The sequence below is a fragment of the Corvus brachyrhynchos genome, unplaced genomic scaffold, assembly GCF_000691975.1.
Source record: "Corvus brachyrhynchos isolate BGI_N302 unplaced genomic scaffold, ASM69197v1 scaffold363, whole genome shotgun sequence".
NCBI lineage: Eukaryota > Metazoa > Chordata > Aves > Passeriformes > Corvidae > Corvus > Corvus brachyrhynchos.
This window is the reverse complement of record NW_008237404.1, coordinates 16379-39350: the sequence shown is the minus strand read 5'-3', so window position 1 is coordinate 39350 and position 22972 is coordinate 16379. Positions and strand designations below refer to the sequence as shown.

The 22972-nt window shown below is 36.5% G+C and overlaps 1 protein-coding gene across 1 annotated transcript in view; it reads left to right on the top strand.

Annotated features, from left to right (window-relative positions):
- Window positions 1–253: 253 nt before the first annotated feature.
- NUP58 (nucleoporin 58) overlaps window positions 254–22972 on the top strand; it is a gene marked incomplete at its 5' end in the record, with an annotated part of 32645 nt that continues 9926 nt past the window's right edge. Inside the window, 13 exons of the mRNA XM_017730758.1 lie at window positions 254–446; window positions 1769–1804; window positions 3237–3389; window positions 4401–4535; window positions 5020–5130; window positions 7844–7868; window positions 8312–8377; window positions 9118–9292; window positions 10570–10649; window positions 11290–11408; window positions 13512–13594; window positions 16563–16764; window positions 22627–22725. Of these exons, the coding sequence (XP_017586247.1) occupies window positions 254–446; window positions 1769–1804; window positions 3237–3389; window positions 4401–4535; window positions 5020–5130; window positions 7844–7868; window positions 8312–8377; window positions 9118–9292; window positions 10570–10649; window positions 11290–11408; window positions 13512–13594; window positions 16563–16764; window positions 22627–22725 (1477 nt within the window). The remainder of the gene's footprint in view (window positions 447–1768; window positions 1805–3236; window positions 3390–4400; window positions 4536–5019; window positions 5131–7843; window positions 7869–8311; window positions 8378–9117; window positions 9293–10569; window positions 10650–11289; window positions 11409–13511; window positions 13595–16562; window positions 16765–22626; window positions 22726–22972) is intronic.

The following is a 22972-nucleotide window of genomic DNA, read 5'->3' as shown; positions in this document are numbered from 1 at the left end:
AGACGTCTAGTAAGATCTGTCAGCTCAACAGCAGTTGAACAAATGCTGGAGTTAGTGTCAGGGAAGCAATGAGAGTTATGGAGCTGTGGAAGGAAGGAGGGAAATGGGCTCCTTCTTTCTGCTCAGTGTCAGTGAGGTTGGACTGTCTTGCCCAGCTGGGTTGTTCGTGATGAATAGTGTGTGTCTGGGAAAGTGAATGAAATCAGAAAGAAATTGAAATTGGGGGGGGGGGGGGGGTGTTTTTTTTTGGGGGGTTTGTTTTCATTTTGAAATAGAATTACTGCTAATAGTCTTATTTTGTAATAGCTCAACAGGAGGACTTAATTTTGGAACTCTGGGCTCTTCCACTGCTACAGCAACTACATCAGCTCCTTCATTGGGCTTTGGGAGTGGACTTTTTGGATCAAAATCAACCACTGGCTTTACACTAGGAAGCACCAGTACAGGTAGAAAAGAAATCTTATACTGCAGATTTTGGATTCAGCAGTGAAGAAATAAATTATATATATTCAAAAAACTGGGTCATCCTAAAGTGTTTACTATTTTATGGTAGTTCTGTAGCTCAGAATATTACTTATACAGTTTTATAAAATGGCTTCATTAAGCAGTTTAAAAGATTATTCATTGAGAATTAAGCGGTACCAGTGCAGCAGAAACACAAATGCAATTACTAGGAAACTTCCTGGGCTATGTGTAAATTGTTCTGTAGTTTGAATCCTGGTGTATTTTAGAAATCTTAACTCTTCATCCAGGATACTCCAAATTGAATTAAGATTGAGGTATATTTAGATTTTAAAAGTATTTTAAAATTTCGTGGGGTTGTTTGCATTTGTGATGCAGTACTTGTAATTCTACAGTAGTGAACCTTTCTCAATTTGTTGTTTGAGGATTTTGAGTGCTACATGCCTGAAGGAATTGAATATTTTCTTAGGTCTCTAATTCAGCCTATGAACATAGTTTCTTACAGGAGTAATGGACTACAAAAGAATAAAACTTTTCTGACTGGGGGTATTTTTTTTTCAGCCATCAAGCAGACATAACTTAAATAATTGCTGCAATATTGCTGGATAAAATAGTCTTTTTCTTGTATGCTTATATGAGTAGATGGGGAAAATTCTAAGAACCAATCTATTAAAAGTAAATTCAGCAATAGACTGAAAGCTTGTATTACTGTGGTTGGCTACATTGGGGTAATTTTCTTTCAGTGGTTCTCTTGATAATCTAATCAGATGGCTTTTAAAATATGAAATGGCCTAACACTGTGTCCAGAATAATCTCTTTAAATTATCAGTGGGGCAGAAACCCTAAACCAAGACACAGGATTTTACAAGGACTTCAGACTCTATAATCCTCTTCGTTATACTGTAAATCTGATGGTTTACATGCTGGTGTTATGTACTACCACGTGGCTGAAAAAAATACTTGATAGAATTACTAGTTTTCATCTTTTTACCTTAATTTATTTGAAATTTCAGATAATTTACATGTTAATGTGTTAACATTAGCTTCTTTGTTAGCAGCCTCTTACAAAGAAAAGTTATGTTTTTTGAAGTCAGTTGTGCTTTCATTTGTGCTGCTGGTGCTTACCAATACTATTTTCTGTGTTTGTCTTATTTTCAATACACTACAGAAAAAAACTGGTACAGTAGTTGTCTCATAATGTTGCATTGTTTCAGGATTTTATTTCATGTTTTTTTACTGTCATAACTTCTCCGTAGCCTTCTACTACTGTTCTTACCCTGTTTATTTGTTCTCATTCTTAAAGCAGGAACAGCAACAACTATTGCTACAGGACTGACGTTAGGTAAGAACCTAATTTGGATTTTAATGTTATGCAGATAAAAAAACCCAAGAGACAGATCTTTCTTGAAACGTATAGAGTTAGTGATCATATGTGAGCTTTTTCCCCATTACTAATTGCAGTTTGCTTTACAGCCCACATGTTAAGGCCATAAATCAGAATGGAGCCCTGCAGTTCTGGGCACTGTTACGTGTTAAAGGATTATTCAATTCTTGTACAACAGTGACAATCAAAAGTTGAACTGTGTATTTATGCTCCCCTAATGAGTTTCATCCTTCAGCAGAGGGGAGGGAGATATGTTATCAAAGAAATATTTATATGGAATTTCTTGATCTAGTGAACCCTGTGTGAACACATCTATTTGGTAATTACCTCTTCTGGAAGAATAAAGAAGGTTGAACTGGGAACAGACTTTGAGGATATTTTTTGTTTCTCTGATCCATCTGTGGTGACTATTTTGCAGCTGTCATTAGAAATAGAGGAGTAAATGAGTTGTTGTTGGCTTGGTTTTGATTTTTTTAAACAGCAGCTGAGATCTGAGGAATAACTGAGCTTGCGTATCATGACTGTTAGGGGTGGAGGTGCTACAAGACACACTTCAGTCAAAGAACTTAGGAAGCCATACTATGAATAAATAGGAAAAAATAGTGTTGAATAAAGAAGCAAATCAAGTGGGCAGAAGAAGGGAGGAGCAGCAACTAACCCAGAAGAGACTGTGTGATATGTAATCGTATGTGGAAGTCGCTACTGTGCAGATGAACATTAATTCTGTTCGCTAGCTGGATGAAATTATGTCATCCAAAACAGACAGCAGTTACTGAGAATACAAAATATGTGTTTGCTGTAGTGGTTTGTGTATGTATTTGCACGCTCCTTTATTTTGGAATAGGGATTCTAGAATGTGAAGTGTGTTCTTACCATGAAAACAGCAGGAAGTGGAAGTTTATTGCTTTACTTAAAAATATTCAAAAGTGAACTTTGAGGAAGTAACATCTCAATGTATTTTTCTTGTTTACAAATTGGAAGGATATATGCATTCATTTTGGCATGCACATCTAACTGAGAATTTGTAGTCTGTATTTTGAGTGGTGTTGTTTATAGCTTCATTTACTGTTTGTCACCTACTAGATGCTTTTGATGGAAGCTTTTTTTTTTTTATTCTTTTTACACAGTTTAAAGATTGCTACTAGATATAATTGCCAGTCCAGAATTGAAGCCCACTGGATCCCTAGGAATTCTGGAGTAAAATGTCTGTGCAGTTGATGTAAACCACTGAAATTTATTTTAAAGTTCTCTGGGAGTATTTTACTTGATGCAAGTGATGTTTTGTGTTATGTCACTCATGCTGGTTAAATGAGATGCAGAAGAGGTGGTGAATTTAGCTTTTATTCTCAGAGTGTTCCAAGAGTGATTACTGGTTTTGGGTTTCTTTTAGGCACACCTGCCACCACATCAGCAGCTACCACAGGTTTTAGTTTAGGTTTCAACAAACCTGCAGGTTCAGCCACGCCATTTGCTTTACCTGTTACTTCTACCTCAGCGGGTGGCCTGTCATTATCATCTGCTCTTACATCAACTCCTGCAGCAGGTAGGAAAATGTTTGGGGCTATTTTTTGTTTGTTTAACAATAAAATTTTATTGTATAACAGTTCTACATTTATTTTTCTATTATTTACATAATCTTGTACTTAAATAAAGGGGTTCATTGGACTGCTTGAGTTCTACATTTGGGTACCCTAATACAGATAGAATTATGGTCAGTGTACCTAGCAATATAGACAACATAGAGTCCAAGTCATTAGAAGTGTAGCAAGAGCTGATTCATCATGTAAAATTATTTCTCTTATTGTTAACTCTGCTGAAGATTGAAAGCTTCCTACTTGTGCATCTGCAAAGTTTGTAAAATGCCTACCTATTGCAGGTGGCCTGAAATGGTTAACTAGCAGTGGAAATAATGTTTTTCCTAATCACTTCTCATACTGTCATACACCTGCCACCATATTTAACTCGGCTGAACTGCACCAAGCATGATGGTAATTGAGACTGGAGTTAATTTTTCTTAACCTTACAAGTTCTGCATTTGAGTTCAGCTCTCTGTGCCCTCTGTTAGCTGTCCCTTTATGCTTGTGGTCTTTCTCTACTCAATTCTTCCCTATTCTACTGAAAGTTGGGATGCTTAATTCCAAAAGGCACCTCAAGCTACTATGGAAATGTTGTTGTATCATGTCTTGTATAAATATTTTAATGTTGAACATTAAACACTAAAATTTCAGTATTTTAATATAAAAATCATTATCATGAGTTCCATTATGCTGTAAAATAAATTTTGTGTTAGGTTCTAGAGTCTGTAGTGTTCTGGCAGACTGCCAAAATTTTTATATGGTTGCAGGTAAATACAGACTAATTAGGGTTATGCGGTTATAAAGCAAAATAACATAATTCAAAAGGCTTTGGCTGTGTGTGAAAACTCTGCAGGAAGTAAAAACGCTTATTATCCAATTATGATAGAGATGCTATTCAGACCTTTCAGTTATTTCAGATTGTCTGTGGATGTATTTGAAGGCAGTGTCTACATGAAGCTGGTTTCCTTTCTCTGCAGGAACTACTGGCTTTACTTTAAATTTGGGTGGTGCAACTGCTCCAACTACAACTGCTTCCACAGGCCTTTCCTTAGGAGGAGCCTTAGCAGGCTTAGGAGGTTCACTCTTCCAGAATACAAGCACAGCAGCAACAGGTGAACATTATTTTAGTTTTTTCCTCTTGTCTCAAAGCAGTGACATTTAATGTCACAGATTGTATAATGTAAGATTTAGTTTATACAAAGTGTTAACACTGTGGAAATGTAGTTTTTAAGTGTTACGGTTAAGAACAGTCTTGCTATCCATGGACAATAAAAATGAAACTGAAATAATTGGCTCCTTTCTTATTCTTAAATTCATTTGTATTTAACACTTCTTAAAAAATGAAAATGCAAGGAAATCTTTGTCACTCCCATAATTGGCTCAAGGAAGTTGATCATGTATGCGGAGAGGGCAATGATACAGGACTGATTCTCTCTGTGGAGAAATGGAAAGCTCCTTATTTTTGGTGAGTTTTGGTCTGAATAAAGTATCTCACTATCAGTGTTGTCATTTCACAGCTCCAGAGGAAGAATTTGTGCTATGTTGTAGTCTTGATAACACTGCAAAATGCAAAAGTGCTGTTTGGATTTCTTGTAGGACTTGGGCAGAATGCTTTGGGTTTGACTCTGGGCACAACTGCAGCTCCTTCAACTACTGCCAATGAAGGTCTTGGTGGCATTGATTTTAGTAGTTCTTCAGACAAAAAGAGTAAGTTTTTTTTAAAACACTCTTTTTTTTTTTTTTTTTTTTTTAATTGAGAGAATGATCAGAACACTACAGCAAACCATTTAATTGGTTAGGAATGTGGTATTGAAGTTGATAACTACTTCCCTCTTAACAAAGGCATTTCTGTTGATTTCATTCTTAGATATTGTGCTTGTACAGAAGAACAAGATCATGCTTGCAAATGCAATGCAGTATTAATTATTTTAAAAATAAATATAGACTTGAGAACCAGGACCTAAATCCTTTAGCTTTTTGGGAGTGAAGACTCAGGGCTGCTTGCTGAGATGCTGTCACAGGTTTCTGCAGAGCTTTGTGTCAGATTGTCACTAGAGGGAGGAGCAGAGCAATGTTTAAGTAGCGTGTTGCAAGTATGAAAAGCACTGGTTTGGAACTAGCGTTGTCTAGCTGTAACAGATCTTAAACTTGGGGTTTTTTTGAAAACCTGCACGACTAAAGTGTCCTAATTTTAGATGTTACTCTTCAAAACTGTTTCTGGTGGTGTGTAGTTCTATATTATGTGTTCTGTCAGGTTGTTAAAACCAGTTAAAAAACTTTACTTCTGCAGTAGCTTTAAAGTACTTAAGGGAATACTGAGCATGGACATATGGATGCTTGCCTTGCTTTTACTGGGGAATCAGTACTGTTAATTTAGTCTCTTGATTTCATTTGGGACTGAAATTTTGATTTAGGTATGCCAATAGCTAAAAGAGAAGAATATATATAAGCTCTATGAAACCAGCTTTACAGAGTAGCATCATTTGTGGAGAGTTACTTGTAAAAGAGAGGACGTATTGACTGTCAAAACTGGAGTGCTTTGCATGATGTTGATTGTTTTTGGAATTTATTACTGAAACTTGGAGTAACGAAAAGGCTCTGATACTTAGGGATTTCCATTAGTGCAATATTAGGATATCATAACACTTCCATAACATACAGGTATCATAAAATAAGGACCAGAGAACCACAGAGTCAAAATCGACTTCGGTAGTAGTGTTATGTTCACCTTTTAGGGTGGAAACTTATAGCGTATCCTGAATTCCCCCATATGTTGTATAGTGGAACTGGGTGAGTTGGACTATTGCTGTCAGGATGAGCAGAGATCCCTTAGCTAAGCAGTGGGAAATGTCAAAGGAGACTATGTTTTTTGAGGTTTTAATTCAGAAGTGTTTCCCTTAATGGCTAGTGCTGGCTTAAGCAGCCTTTGTAAATATCCCTACTCATGTGCTGCTATTTAGTTCTGTCAGTACGGTTGCTTATACTACTATATGGGGAACTGCATTAAGGTTTGAGTGTGGTGGTTCCGTGGTTTTGAGGTTTTTATTTCTCTTTTCCTTATGAAGAAAAGGAAGGGGGTGATATGGCTATGAAAGAAAAGTGCCCCAGGAGCCCCAGGACAGATAGGGACTAGCACTTCTGTGATCTCTTCTGGAATTGGTTATAAGAGTTTTTGCTTCTGAAGACTGACCATCTGGTATTTCTTTAAAATATGGCTGCAGGGGGGGAAAAAACCTGTTCTAATACATATTTTCCTCCTTTTTTTGCTAAAGAGAATGTTAAAAAATACAAAATCTGAAGCACTCACTTGCCCAGAAAGTAGCAAAATCTGATGTGAAATTTGTATCTTGTAAGTATGGTGATGTACAGCAACAACAAGGTGGCTGAAGCGCAAAAGCAAAGTGTGCTTAGTTTTCTGCCTTTTAGATTATCAGCAGACAAAGAAGTCCTAAATTCTGATGTTTGTCCCTCATGCTTTTTTTCCCCCTAATTTTGTGTGGTTTTTTTCCCCTTTAGCAGAAGGCATAGGGAATGGTTGTGAGTGCAGTCTGTCTAAAGTACTGGGTGACGGAGTCTGCCAACGGTTTAAATAGATGTTGCTTCTAAAAGTAGTAGCTTCTCCTGGCAGGAGCACTGACTTGTGCAGCTTCAAATGTCTGTGGTACTAGCATTAGCAGTGTAGCTGCTTTCTGTCTTGGTGGCGCTGACAGGATGTGAATTGGATTCAGCTGAAGACGACGAAGCCTTTTTCTTGGGCTGAGTGCGTGCTCTTCCTAGCAGACTGCTGTGGTATGGAATGCAATTACTGCCACAGCCATGACTAGAAATAGTCATGCCCTGTGTTATGCATGATGCTGTTTGCAGGTCTGTTCTGTCACTCAGAGGCATTTGGTATCTTGATCCACAGGTGTGTAGTTTAGAGAGTATAGGTGGCAGGTAAGCAGTAACATTTTCAGTTCTGTAAAATCTCACTCATTTCTGGAGTTAATACAATAGCAGAATTCTTAGGAAGCTCAGTGGGCAAATGTTCATTGCTTTCATATCTGATAGGAGACTGCCATTGCTGAATTTGAGCACTCGAATGTTTTGTGGCTGCAGGTTGAAGTGAGTTGAGGCTGCATAAGCAGAAACATTTCTTATGCAACTGCAGTTGTTTATGCATTTGTAGTGACTTGTATAGTGACACAAGAGGTTGTTACTCTGAGTGCCAAGAAATTAGCACCTCAGCTGTTGAACCATTGTTCCTGACAAGATAGTTATCTCTGAAGGGGGGGATAAATTAAAACCTTTTTTTCTGTTCTGCTTATCATGAGAAATCAAGCAGATTGTAGTTATTAGTTCTTTCTTAAAATCTCATTAAGATTGGGTTTTTTTTTGTTCTTCAGAGCTTCATTTATGACCTACAGTTTTTATTTTCTAGGTGACAAAACGGGAACAAGACCAGAGTAAGTGTCAGATTTTCTTCACATTCCATGTTTTAATAGGAAACACCTAAACGAATACTTTAGCTTTTGTGCTGATTTGTTATTGAAAAAAGATATGCATAACTAATATTTGCAATATGGGCAATTTAGTAATGTTTGATCATGATTTTAAGCATTGCAATTCTTCCTTCAAATGCAATGCCTACAGCTTATCTGGCACCTGCTATAGACTGATCATCTGGTCTGAAAAATGGTTTCTGCAAATGTGTACCATGCTTACACCACAGGCTTGGACCCTGGATAGGATCTGTGTGCATTAATACAAATCATTCCTAGTTGCAACATTCATGCAATGGGTGCAAAACTCTGTAATCACTTGCTTGAATGTTTTAGTGATATTTACTAGTCTGCAAAAACGTTTGGCGATATTGAAGGACCATCTAAACGTTCATTGTCTCCTGTAGAGATAGCAAAGCACTGAAGGATGAAAATCTACCTCCTGTAATATGTCAAGATGTAGAAAATCTACAGTAAGTAGTGGTTTTTATTTATGATAGTTGTTTAGCTGAAGTATTGTATACTGTTGATGCTCTGTGACAAGAACACGTTCCTGCAGGCTGCACGAAGGATAAGTTATTAGCCAGAGGCCCTTCAGCAGGTCAGCCTTGGGAACAGAATGGATGGATAATTCCAGTAGCTGAAATCTTAGTCTGGTTTTTTTCAGTCTCACTTTTACATGCATTTATGCAAATGGGCCTGCCCAACAATACACTCTTAACCATCTCTCTCGGAGTATTAAGCCTGTTGCACGTGTATAGTAAGTATCGAACCTTATGTTTGTATTGCATGTGCATCGTGGATCTTCTATGGAATAGAGAATTGTAAAAGAGTTTTCCCTCGGGCAGGAGGGAAATGGTTTGTAGGCTAGGCTGCATGCATTGTATTTGTGAGTTCAAAGTGGTAATTGTTCTATATATCTTAGTTTGTCAGGAGTCAGCATAACATTTTTAAACACTTGCTATTTAAAGTTGAGGAGTTTGGGGGAGGGGGATTGTTTTTATTTTGGTTTGTTTTTTTACAGTATTAACATGCTAGGAGTTAAGATCATACTATGCCATACTGTAATTTTACTGTTCAGTACTTTGTTTTGGAAAAATAAATGTAATAGCTATTAAAATAATGTGACCGAGAGCTAAACACTTGGGTACTTCAGGTTCATTTTGTTATGTTTCTTTCCTCCCCACCCCCATTTTTTTTTTACATTCCCCAGGAAATTTGTGAAAGAACAAAAACAAGTTCAGGAAGAAATTAGTAGAATGTCCTCTAAAGCAATGCTTAAAGTACAAGAAGACATTAAAGCTTTGAAACAACTTCTCTCTGTAGTTGCCAGTGGATTACAGAGAAACATTCTTAATATTGACAAGCTGAAAGTTGAAACTGCACAGGTATAGTGAATATAACTTTTATGTAGAGTTTGTATGTTGATTATTTCATATAGGATAGCTAGCCTTCTTTATTAGTCAAGTTAACACGTGTCCCAGCTAAGTAGTTGTAAACAGGATGAAAAATTTAATCGCTTCTGATCTAGTTGAAGTTTCTGGGGGAAACTGAAATCTGTGATGTCAGTATTTTCAGATAAATACAACAGCAGTCAAATGACTTCTATTCAGGAAAGCATTCCTACGTATCAAAGGCAGTGGAAGGGAATGTATGTCCACTTTAGTTCAGTTTCAGTAATATATTCAGCTGCTAGTGAACACATTTGTAACAACGTGATGGACTCTGGAGCAGCAAAAATACAAATACATGTTCTTCTGGTAACTTTGGAGAAAAAAAATCCCATAATGTTTCAAGACCAAAATTTCTTGATTAGCACTCTAGTATTCATTTAGGGAACCTGAGTCACATCTCCCTCCACCAGTGTATGTCTTAACTGTGCAGACAGTTTGAGCTCAAGTTTTGATGCAGATGCTTTTCAAGTTAAGTTCTGTACCACCTTTTATTTCATCTAGCATGTCAAGGCTGCTTGCTATATAAATAAGTGATAATTTATTCTCAAGTCAAAAATTCAATGGTTTTCTTTATTTTACTGTATAGTTGCACCTTGCCAGCAGTTTTCTGTGAAAACAAAAGCTTGTTAATGATATTCTCATTTCTGTACATGGGTTGAGTGTAATCACAGACCCAGGCACTAAGAAATTCTTAATGGTTAAGTTGTTAGGAAGTATTAAGCAGAAGTTTATGCTGTAATTATCATGTACAGCTTGATCATTTCTATAGAGGCATTTTTCTAAACTAGTTTATATTTTTTAAAAAAGTCAAAATAATCTTTTTTGTCCTATTTTTTCTCTTTTAGGTGTGTTACTTCCTTGTACTTGGCTGCTTTTTTTTCCCTCTAGTTCTCAATAATTATTATATTTCTGAAGTACAATAGAAAAATTTTGTCTCTGAGAGTTAGGTGAAGTATTTTCTCAACTTCTGAGCACTTAATGTGCTTTCAGTATGTGCTATCTTTCGTTCTGTCCCCAGACTTCTGTTGGTATTTGCAGTTCTCCAACTTTCTGGTAGTGTATTCTTTGGAGCAATTCTGATCAAATTCTATCACAGTGTTAAATACACAAAGAAAATATTTTATGTGAATGAAGAGTAGAGTCCTAGCATTTTTATTTTTGAACAGTTCATGCAGAACCTTATATTTTATTAATTTTCTCTCTTTATTTAGGAGCTAAAGAATGCAGAAATAGCATTGCGAACACAGAAAACTCCTCCTGGTCTTCAGCATGAAAATACAGCCCCAGCAGAGTAAGTTGCTGTTAGTCATAAAAAATAGTCAATAATATGACTTGGAGAAGAGAAACTGAGGAGACCTCATTGCAGCCTTTCAGTACTTAACAGGGGCTTGTAAAAAAGGCAGGGACAGAGTTTTCAGTAGGGCCTGTTATGACAGGGGAGATGATTTTAAACTGAAGAGGGCAGATTCAAAGTAGATACAAGGAAGAAACTTTTTCAGTGAGCATGGTGAAAGTGGAAGAAGTTGCCCAGTGACATGTTGGATGCCCCATGTCTGTAAATATTCAAGGCCAGGATGTCCCTGCTTATGGCAGAGGATTTGGAATGGACCTTTCAAGGTAATCTAGTCCAATCCAACTGTTTAAAGATTCTATTAACTTCATAATACAGGTTTTTTCCCCCTGCTTCTTGTAACATTTATATGGAGTGCTTCATAGAATCAGTATTTTATTTCTTCACTTAAATTATCTTTGTCTTAGACATCAGAAATAGTCTTCACACTTGTTCCGGTTGTAGAGTGACATCAGGAATGTCATACAACCTAATCGTGCCATTAACTGAATGAAAATTGGCAGCTAATAGAGATCAGGTAAAAAAGTTCTGACAAATTAGTAAAGTTTAATCATACAATTTCACTGTATTACTCATCTAGCTACTTCAGAATCCTGGTTGAACAGTTCCAAGTACAGCTGCAGCAGTACAGGCAACAAATAGAAGAACTGGAAAACCATCTTGCTACTCAAGCAAATAATTCACACATAACTCCGCAAGGTAAATGTTTCAGTTCTAATCTTTTGTACATGAAGAATTTAGCAAACTTATACCTATAATGAAAACTGAGTCATTAATCTCTCTTCTCTTTTGTTATTGTTGGGTTTTCTCATTTAATGTACTGAACAAATTAGTGTTCAGATAAATTCTGCGGTTGTTCGGTGCAAAGATTTGCAATTAAAGGTTCTATTCATAAGGGTTCTTGAGCTATTTAAGATGGATCAATTTTCCGAGTTGTGATTTTTAAGCCTGGTTTGCTTTTGACATCCACATCTCCTTCCCTTCCGCCTCTAGCTGATGTCTGGCACCTTCTGTCTTGCACTGGGCTTTCTGGCCAGGCAAATATGGTGCCTGCTCTGTCAGCACCAGATCAAAATGAGAACTCGTCTGTAGTTTGGAGCCTGTTAGTGTTGCCTTCAGCTCTGACCAACTGAGAAAATTTAGTCTTGTTTGCTGCCACATCATTCAATCTTGAGAAAATCTCTCTGGTCAAAGAATGCTGACCTCTGGACAATAGTCTTCTGGTTGGTTCTCATTCCTGTGGTTATAGAGAGTTTTATCTTTTGGGCCATTTTAGGTACGGGTCCTGCAATAAGCAGTGATTTCAAGTCCTTGTCTTTTTCTGCTAAATCGTACTCAAACATCTTGCCATCAGAGGATGGTGCACAGACTTTGGACGTTGTATGTCAAAAAGCAAGAGGACTGTCTAGACCTAGCTGCCATAATGAAAGATCTGCTGAATCTTGAGGGTCCTCTATCTTTGTGTGACCTTCTTGTCCATCAAGAGTATGAGAAGGATGCCTTCACAGATTTTTTTGTAAGGTTTTCAGCAGTTTCTGCTATAATGGAAAGATTCCTTGCTTGTGTAAGCAAGGCTCAATCTGTTGTTCCAATATGAGCATATTGTCAGCAATGATCTAATGATGTAGTTAACACTCCATTGCATGTGTAGCCTTTATCATTCAGAAAAGCTTCCTTTGCCATGCAGGTTTCCATGACTCAGAATGTCCTGAAAATTTTGAAATACCTAGTAGTCAGTATCAATAAATTGCCTCCAAACTATTTGGATACTTGTGTCTAGTCTTCCTAGATACTACTGCCTCTGCAACCCTGTGGGTTGGCATGAGATTGATTCTACAGCTTTTCTGTTTTACAAGGGTGAAATTCCCCTATGGAAATGCAAACGTTTTCAGTTCGAGAATCGTTGCTAGACCTATGCATCTTCAAGAGCTTGATAGCTACTATATGCGTTTCAGCGTGTGTGTGTGTGTATAGATATATAGATATATATATTTGCATTCAGACTGTGTGCATCGTTCAGAGGAAATACAGAAGCTGATCTTGTCACAATGAAAGACCCACTTCAGCACTTTTCTGTCCTCCACTTTGATACATTGTTTCAGTGCTTCTATGAGAAGACCATTTTTTTTGAGCAGATGCCTCATTCTGCCAAAACCTTTGAAATTTTCCCTTTGGTACTAAGGTTTTGCCTTAGTGTTGGGTCAATGCCCTGAAAATACTTTTATATCTGTGTGGGAAATAGGATATCCTAAATATAAGATTTGTAGGCAAGAAGCTCCCTGTTGTGTTTCTCTGATTATGATATGCTTGTGGGTAGAGCCAGATACAGAGATCCTGTGATGCTTGTTAATTATGTCTTTAAAATGTAAATAAAGCTTCCATTCTACTGCTATCTTTGACCAAAAATCAACTGAACACTTAACTGTGCTTTAAGTCAGAAAGAGTGGAAAATACACACAAATGCAAGCAAATCTGATTTAACTGTATCTAGGTAAAAGCCAATGAGGTAAAAAATGTTCCTATGTAACTAGGTAAAATTAGTTTAAATATTACTTTTTGCCTTTGCTAAATAATAGAATCATAGGAAACTTTCTTTACCACATATATAAAAATAAATCTGAGAAAACAGTACCTTATGAAATAGTTTGAAGCCCTGTTAAAAAGTAGTCCTTGGATGATTTTTGGGGGTTTTTGTGTTTTGTGTGCTGTATCGGCTTTGGGTGAACTTCCTGCTTTGGTATAAACACTAAATCTTCTGATGATGAGATTGTCACTTACCAGTGTTTTATGTGCCTCTTACAGATTTGTCTATGGCTATGCAGAAAATCTATCAAACATTTGTAGCTTTAGCTGCACAACTTCAGTCAATACATGAAAATGTAAAGGTATGTTGCTTTGATGTGTTCCTGTGTATTTCCTGTATGACTGTAGAGAGTCATTTTTTTGAAACTATGTCTTCAGATTGTCTTTTTGTTGGTTTAGTTTTTTTTTTTTTTTAATCCTTCTAATTAAATTGACTGCTTTTAAAAATTTTCAAACTGTCCTGGAGAAGTGCTTTGATTAAAAAAGTAGCTTTTGTTCAACTGAAGTTGCATTTAAAGTATTTACTAATAGGGATGACAGCAACTGACCAGTCATTTGAGTTACAAAATGTTTTTCATCTAACTCTTTTCCTTCTAATTGTTGATCAGTTTTTAAAATGTCTGTTTTTGAGCTCATGCTTGTATATTTTGATTTTTGCCCAATGACCTTTTGATCTCAAGCAAAGATGATCTAAATCTGCGCTTGCTCAAATAGGTAACAGGAGAAAAAAAAAGTGAGTTTCCATATGTAAGATTTTTCAGCGTATCAAGGAATGTTGGTTAAAGTTGTTCCGTCTATTTTATTGTTTTTAAATCTGGTTTTCATGGTAAGTCGTATTTGTAGAAGGAAAAAGAAAAGATTATGTATCAAAGCTTATGTATCCAAGGTCCTAATTAGGTCTGTTTTTTCCATCACAGACTATGGCTCATTCCATTTCCATACAGTTCTGGATATGTTGACAAAATGTCACTGTCCTGCAATACATGATTTTTCTTGAAAACATCAGAATCCTTCTTGGCTACAAAAAACCAAACCAAAACAAACCAACATGAAGAGTACAAGTGTTTGAAATTGTTTCTGCTGAGTGACTTACTTAATGGAAATAGCTCTTAAATCTTCTGCTTCCTTCTCTAAGCTTCTTCTGCACAGCATTACTAGTTCTCTAAACTCCTGAAACTTTTTACTTTTTCTGAATAGAGCTCAGGAATACTGAGGATCTTGTATGATCTTGATTCCTTGCATTGCATTGCTTCTGTCAGCATAGATACTCACTGGTTTACAAATACCTGCCATCAGATATTTGTGCTGCTCTTAATTAAATCAGTTTTGCTGCCAGGTATGGAATATATCAGCTCCTCCATATTTTCAGCAGAATTACCCAAAAAGTATCCCAAATGTCTTCAGGCCTTGTGGCTTCTGAGATCTGAGTGTAGCCTGAATTTGTGCAGTGGTCTTTGTGATGATGATGTTTTTGTTGTTCTTAAGTATGAACAGCTGGATTAGTATGCAGGTATAAGCAATGGTATCTTCAGTACCTTGTCAGCGTGACTGAATAGGAAAGACTTTCTTCCGTTTAGCGTAGAATTCTATTGCCTGAAATTAAGGGGGTGGTTTGAGGATTTTTCTTCTGGGAAATTTTTTTGATATTTAATCTAGTGGGTGCACATGGATGCTGATATTTTTGGAAGGCATTTTATAAATAAAGCTTCAAAAAACAGATGAATGTACTGCTCAAGTGAATCTGTCATTATAACCATCTGTTTTAGTTTATCAGCTACAAGACGCTAGAAGAGGAGAGCACTTTTGGAACTGTGGTCTCTGCCTTATCAGATGGATGTGATACAGTTTGTGAAAGGCAGAGCCGTGATCACAGTTAATTTCTTTTCCTGAAGTAGGCTTTCTGGTTTGCACATACACTTTGATTCAGTGGTTTGAAGTTGTAAAAAAGAAAAATTTTGGCCTTAAAGATCTTTGTACTGTAATTGGGGTTAGTTGCTGAATATATCCCTATCTTGTATGAACATAGAGCTGCATTCTGTACCTCAGGTCAGTGAAAAGTGAGAATTCGCTTGGGTGCAGTTGGAGTAGGTAATGTCATTAAATCATTCAGTGTAGTTTAGCCTTAAGAATTGCTCCATGATATCGAATGCCATTTGTCAACTCTTAGGGCAGTCAGTGTGGCACTGTGTTAAATCCCATCAGAATTCTACAAATGTCTTGTCTCTCCAAAGACAGCACTTCTGATATGATAATGAGGTCATTCTTTGTGTGTTTCTTTCTGTTGCTGATAGATTTGGGATTATAGCTGTTCAAATCCCAAGTCAGAATTTTTGGACTGTAAACTCCTCTTTGAGGAAACAAGCATATATTTAGCCAGGAACACAGGACATAGTATGCCTTCCATAAACTGGAAACTGTTGTCCTTTAATAAATCTATTGCATTTAAAGATTTTCTGTTATAAGATGGAAATAATTCTATCAGTTATCTAGTTAAAGGTATTTATTCTTTTTTTGTTACGCAGGGTATCTGTAGTTTCCTCATCTGTGACAGAAATTGCTCATGATGAACAAGCCAAGCTGGGCTGTTGCCACAGAAGGTGGTGGAGTTTTGAGGGTGGAAAGGACAGGGGCAAGGGAAGGTGGGACACGGCACAGCAGATTTGTTACCCTAAGGCAGAATGATGTGTTGCATTTGGACTGTGTTACACTGCTAATGAAATGCATCAGAAACAAGAGTGAGTTCTAAAATTCTGGTAGCTTCTTTGTGGTAAGAAGAAATGCAAGAGTGAAAGGAAGGAAAGAAACACAGGTGAAGGTGATGGGGGAGCAAAAGGAGACTCCATGGAGAAAGGGTAACACTTAAGGAAAGTGTGTTATTTTATAAGCTAGTAATGTGGCTTTATTTTGCCTCTTGGATCAGCTAAGTACAGTGAAACAAATTGAATTGTGGTGATTTGCACCAACATTGAAAGACTTAGGTTAACATACTGAATGGTATCAGTTACGCTAACAGCTTTGCAGAATTAAAGTATGGAACCTGTTCTGGCTGTAGCTGTTGCAAACCAGTTCTTTCTAGCTCATAGCCTGACAAGGTTTTTTGGGTTTTGGAGGGAGCTTCTAGTTTGTTTGGTGGTGGTGTTTGTTGGTTTGGTTTTTTGTGGGATTTTTTGTCCTTTTAGGAAATGTTATTTACAACTTCTCTTTCCTTATTAAGTTAAGGGTTCATGTCCAATACATGGAACTAAAATGGCTTCCTCACATCCCCTTCAGATGCTCAAAGACCAATACCTTGGCTACAGGAAAAGCTTTCTGGGAGATGCCATGGATGTGTTTGAGGCAAGACGAACAGAAGCTAAGAAGTGGCAAAGCGCGCCACGTGTTACCACTGGACCGACCCCTTTCAGCAACATACCAAATGCAGCAGCCGTTGCAATGGCTGCAACACTTACTCAGCAGCAACAGCCTGCTACAGGTCTGAGTGCATTCAAGTTATAGATTATTAGTGTTACAACAATAGTAAATTCGTGTAATATTTTCTATGAAGTCTTCCTTTGTGTTAGACTAAAAATCTGAACGTTGTGATGAGCGAAGTTACTGATACATAGCCAATAGAAAAATGCAGGGTAGACTTAGCAATAATTATACAACAGATACTTAATCTTGTGAATTTACTTGTATTAGTGATATTTACTGTATTGTTCTGACTTAGCCCTCAGAATGTGAGTCTTCACTCTTAAGTAACATCTCTGAATACATGTAGTATAGTCTCTTTCCAGAAATTGTATCATTGCAGTAAATTATTTTAAATTGGAGAGGAGAGAATACCTAAATGCATAGTATCTTTTCCTTATGTAAAATTAGTAATTCATTTTTATATAGCACTTTGGAACTGTAAAATGAAAAAGGCTGTAGAACAGGAAAGATAGTGAAGCAAACCTCTGTAGAATAGGAAGTCAGATGCCTGGCTTATTTTGTAGCCAACTGCTTTGTCAGTATGATGTTGGAGCAGTTTTTGCTAGCCATTCTGCTATTGTGCATAATTAATAGAGAAAGTAGAGTGGGTCAGTGGTTCTGCCTAGGCGTGTGAGTAAGAGGAAGGCCAAAATAGAGGAAATGCATGACCCACTCCTAATAAAGAATGGATACATACGGCAAAGGAAATAACTTAAGGCACCTTAATTGACATTGTTATACTAAGCAACCCTCTCTGAGAGGGATTTCAGAATACGGACAACTGAATTTATATGTCATCATTGAACAGAAATAAGGTCAATTCCATTTAATTTTACTTGAACCCCTGTTCATGGATATATATCTATGTCAGCAAATTATGAAAAGTATAGGTAGCTTCATTCTACCTTTAATTTTCTAAAATGTTATTTACGTAGGTGTACTGAAAATCATAGTGCTTTCTCTGGTGTTGTAACAGCAGTGATATTTTGAATGATGTAATTAGAGACATATGCAGCAACCACCTTAAGTTTGACACATTATTAGACTGTCGTTGCCTTTTCATAAGAGAAATACAATGTGCTTCCAGCCCTTGCCCTTCTGAACAGCAGGGAGATGGGTTTAAATTACAAGTATGCCAAACTACTTTGAACAGAACAAAACCCAAAATCTTTATGAAATACTTCTTTTTGGAATTTCAGTCATAGACCACAGTCTTTCTGTTGCTGCTATGTTAATCCATGGAAATTTTGTTGAAGTGGCATCTTGAAAAGAGTTTGGTTTTAAACAGAAAACATGAGTTAATGTAATGTCATGCTTTAGTGGTTTTAATACAGATAGTAGTATTGTTGCACACTGCTTGTGCAGCCTAATGTTGCCAAAGTAATTTACTCTTCATTTTTTTCCTTTTCTTACATTTGTTTTTTTTAAAGACTCTCAGTGGTCATTACAGGATTAGTTGTTTATGGAAGTCATACTGTTGGGTAGTCACACTTAAAGTCATTCCTGCATTTTCATGAATCGAGGTGAGGGATTTGAAGTTCCTGAACTTCTTAGTCCAGATTCAAGGGAACTGCTAATGACTTCAGTAAACTTATGCCACTTATGGCATGACTTTGTGAATACTCTTAGTAATAGGAATGAAGAGAGGAGGGGGGAAAAAAAAAACCCAAAACAAATGGCAGAATTGGCCTGTACCAACACAACTGAGGTAATGTGACTCTATACTGTGAGATACTTTGTAACATTTTATAGTGAAAGGAACAAATCGGAATTTGTGAAGGTTGGTTTGGGGTTTGTCTCTTTTTTTCGTGGTTGTTTTGACAGAGTATTTTAAACCCCAAAAATATGTCAGCTACAAGAGTGATGCAGATAGAACAAAGCCATTAATTTATATCAAACATGCCAACAGAAGTAGGCATCAATCTTTTTACTGCTTATTCAGTTGTAATACTTTTGCCCTCTGTGCAACTCACTTGAGGAGCTGAAGAAATAGAAATAGATCGATGTTCTGAGTGGCACTTCAAGAATACTTAAAACTCTTTAGGGTTAGATGAACAAAAAAAGGTACTTTGAGTTCCCTCTAGATCAAAACTACAGTTAGTCAGGCCTAAACTATTTCAAAGATATCTTGAGGTCCTAAAGGCTTGTTAGATGGGAACATTTTGTAGCTTTCCTAAATTACTGATTTCAGTGCTTGACTTTTTCCTAGTTTCAGATTAAGGCTGCCACTTTTTGTTTTGGAAAAGGAGAAGAATCTGTTTTTTCAACTTTGCAGGAATCTTTAAGGACTGCCTCCTCTTCATTTCGTTATTTGAGTTTTCTGATGGCCATTTGCTGTAGTAGAACTGCAAATGCTGCATGTTCTAGCTTTGTATTATGTTGTTATGAATTGGAAATACTGTCTGCTAGAAGTTAAAAGCGCACATATTTCTTCGCAAGATCTAGATCCTGAAGGGTGGGCTAGATGAGGGTTGGTAAAAGGTTCTGAGAAAAAAGGCTATGAAAAGAGGTACATGTAAAGGGAGGGGCAAGGAATGTCTGTGTACTACCTGATATGCTGTTGCTGTTTTTGAAGATGAGAATAAAACAAGAGAATCAATCTGGCCTTCAAAGTTTTTGATGAAAAATGTAATATATAATACTCTAGTATTGGATCAGGATGCTTAGTCTCTTTTTAAAAGTGTTCAATGTTTACAGGGTTAAGTATTTCATAAGATTAACTTAGAGTTAGTTACTGTTCTTTCTCTGAAAAAGATAATAATTTATTTTACATTTATTTTTAGAAGCCAAAAGTTTAGTAGCTACATCTAAGATGTGGGATCAGGGAATGTTTCCCCAGTTCCTGGGTGTAGATATGCACCCTGTGTTCTCTCTGTATGCCAAGACATTTCTGGCTTCTACTGAAGTAAAGCCAGTGAGTTGTGGCCGTATGGAGGAAAGGGAGCAAAAATGCACTCCACTGCTCGCCTGGGATGGATAATCAGGACTGTGGTGTGCACATTAAAGCACAATTTTTGTGCAGTTTTTTGGAGCTAGAATTATTGAAATTATGCTTAAGTTTTGTCTGTACACAACTTTTCTCTCTAGTTTGGCACTTTGATTCTGAGCACAGCTTTATTGGTAGCAGCGAGGCTGGTCATGCCTTCCTGTAGTAGCAGCTGGAGTTTTAAACACTGCCTCACCTGCACCCTCCCTGAGCAATCTTGAGCAGCATGGAAGTTAAAGTGGTGGTGACTAATCTATTATGATTAATGGGATTACAGTAAAATATTTCAAAGGAAGTGAAAGCCTAGTGCAGTGAGACCTGTAAATGCATGAGGCTGCAACTGATCTTTTTCGGGTAAGACTAAATTCCTAAAAAAATGCTTTTCTTTGAGCTCACCTTTTCTCCTCTATAAAGAACCCCCCAACAACTCACTCTCTCCTTAACTGGTGAAGTACAAAGTTAGTCAAAGCATTATGACTTGACTCAGTATGAGATTGAAGTTGTAATGGGAAAGGATACTGAAATCTTTATAGCACTTAAAATTTTTATTGTGTGGTTTGATATTGACCTCGGTTAAAATTAACTGGTGTATTACTTTGTCAGAATCAGATCTAAATTGTGATGCTAAATTTGCTCACTGTTGGAGCAGCTGTGATTTAAAAAATTGTAGAACATCAATAGGAAATCTGTCTGACCTGTCTGGGCTCTCTGTAATGGGTCCTGTTCATTAAACTGAAGAGCTCTACAGGGCAAATACATCAAGTTTTAAAATGTTAAAGTACTTGTTACAAAGAATTTGTCTCGTACCTGTAATAGCCAGAAGTGCCATTTTTTTCTTGCTAATACTCTAGGCATCAAAGAGTCTTACTAGTTTTTTGCTATTGAAGATGATGTTTACTTACAAGAATATAAGCAGTGATGATACCTTCAGAACATTATGGTACAAAATCAACAAATACCATATGCTGTTGCTCAATAAAAAGCTTGTTAGTCTAAGGCATAAGATCCTGTTTTATATTATCTGAGGTGTTTTAGTATCGTGTTTTATACTGGCGCTAAAAAAAGCATATTGCATTTGGTAAAAAGCTTGGCCTGGAGGACTGTAGTGTTTTGTTTATAAGGTCTTCCACTAACAGTGCCTCCTACTGAGATAGAAACCTGTGTACTTGAGAAGGAACTGGATATGTGGTTTTGGGTTCTTTTAGTTTATTAGCTTACTGACTTGTAGGGGGTTTTGGTTTTTTTATTGTCAATCTTTTTTCTTATTTTTTAAGAGCTGCTAGGTAGATGTATCAGTATTTAAACTGGATGTAAACAACTTTAGTTTGAAATCTGTTGAAATTTGTAATTGTGACATCTGATATACTTTTTTTTTAAGTGGAAGAAATAGCTTGGGTTTCCCAACTATCCCTGCTAAGCAGAGACTGAAGGCTAACAACTTTAGTTGCCCTTAAAATTTAGTTTTAACACTACTTGGAGTATACAGATGTCATTCAGCTTGGATCACAAGAATTTTGTGTTCCTAGTGAAAGATGTTAATTTTCAATATACAGTGCCTTTCACTTGATTCAAAATGATTTTCCATTTAAATCTTCAAATACTGAAATGATTTTAAGAGCTTCAAATACATTTTAAAACTCTATATAAATATTAATAATGGGAAATTTTGAATGAAAATAGCCCAGATGTGATAATGGTTTAGGAAAAAGGCCAAAATCATCTGAGCTTTATCGTAATATTTGAATAAATCATCACTTTCACAGATATTAGGATGTCAAGTATGTTCAAAGATGGAGAAGGCCATCTTGAGCAGAGGTGCAGATGTCTGTGGATTAAGAGTTTGGCACTGTATTTTATCTTTAATGGTTACACTTCTATAATAGTGCACTGAAAACTGTTGGAAAAAGACAGGAATAGAGTATGGTACTGTGAAAACTGTCAAAATATATTAATTATTTATCAGAATTAATTATTTTAAAATGTGTTAGTAATGGGCTAGCAAGTTGATTCTTTATTCCCCATGGTTAAGGTAAAAAAAAAAAAGGAACTGAGACTGTAAATTTCATCTTGCAGACTGAAATTGTTTTTTGGCAGTCCTGCATCTTAATGTGAATATGCAGGGAGAGTACTGTCAGCTTTTTTAAATTATGGAACAAACTCTGACTCTGAAATTTTGAATGTATCTAATTCATTAAGGTACACGGAACTGTGCCTTCTGTAAATGGTTATTTAAACAGGTGGTTTGACTAGTTTACCTTATTGAATGGTGTTATGTAGCAGAGCTTAACAGAACTCAGTTATCACTTGTGTGGAAAAAAATGAATTGTCATGTTACTGTGTAATTGACTTGCTTAAAAATGAACAATAAATTTAATAAAATAAAGTCATTGTCTTGTTTTTTATCTTAATGTTCTGTTTAAATTTGGATGGAATACTTGAGTAGTTTTGAAGAAACATATTTATTAAATTAACTTCAGGTAATACAGTTTTAGGTACATTAGTGTCAGTTCTTATGTTTTTAATTTGAAAGTGTTCCCTTACTCTGATTCCATTAATATACAGGTGGCAAAATGTTGTTATCTATGAGTTCTCTCAAGGTTTTCATTAACGTTTTACAGTTTAAGGTGAGACTGGTTAACTTTTAAAAATACTAAATTATGGTTTTATGTTATTAGTTTTGGTTAGTTTCACCTTATTACAATCAGTATTTTCTTAGATTTTTGCCAATGTAGAGGCAGACAGTTAAGTGAGAAATTTTGAGGTAAAATCTGGGGTCTTAATGGGATTTGTTGAAAGCAATGATGTTCACATTATCAGATACTTGAATAAGTAAATAAAGGACCTCTTTACTATGAAAAGAGTAAGGCAAGTTTGTTCTCATTTTTTTTGTACCAGGGCCACAGCCATCTCTGGGAGTTAGTTTTGGAACGCCATTCGGTTCAGGTATTGGCACTGGCTTGCAATCAAGTGGCTTAGGTTCTTCAAGCCTTGGAGGTACACTTTAACTTTTCTAATCTTTCATTGAATTATTATACCACACAGCTGAATCTCTTGCAAACCTTTAACTCCACTAAGAGGATGATCTGTTTCAGGGAAAACCTTACAATTTGGCAGGTCTGTGCTTTCCAGGCTTCTTCCTGCCTTGCAGAAGGAATTGCTAGGACTAAGCCATTGTAGTGAAACCCCAAGATGAACAGGATGAGGTAATAACATAGAAGTTGTGCTCTAAAAGCTAGGGAAA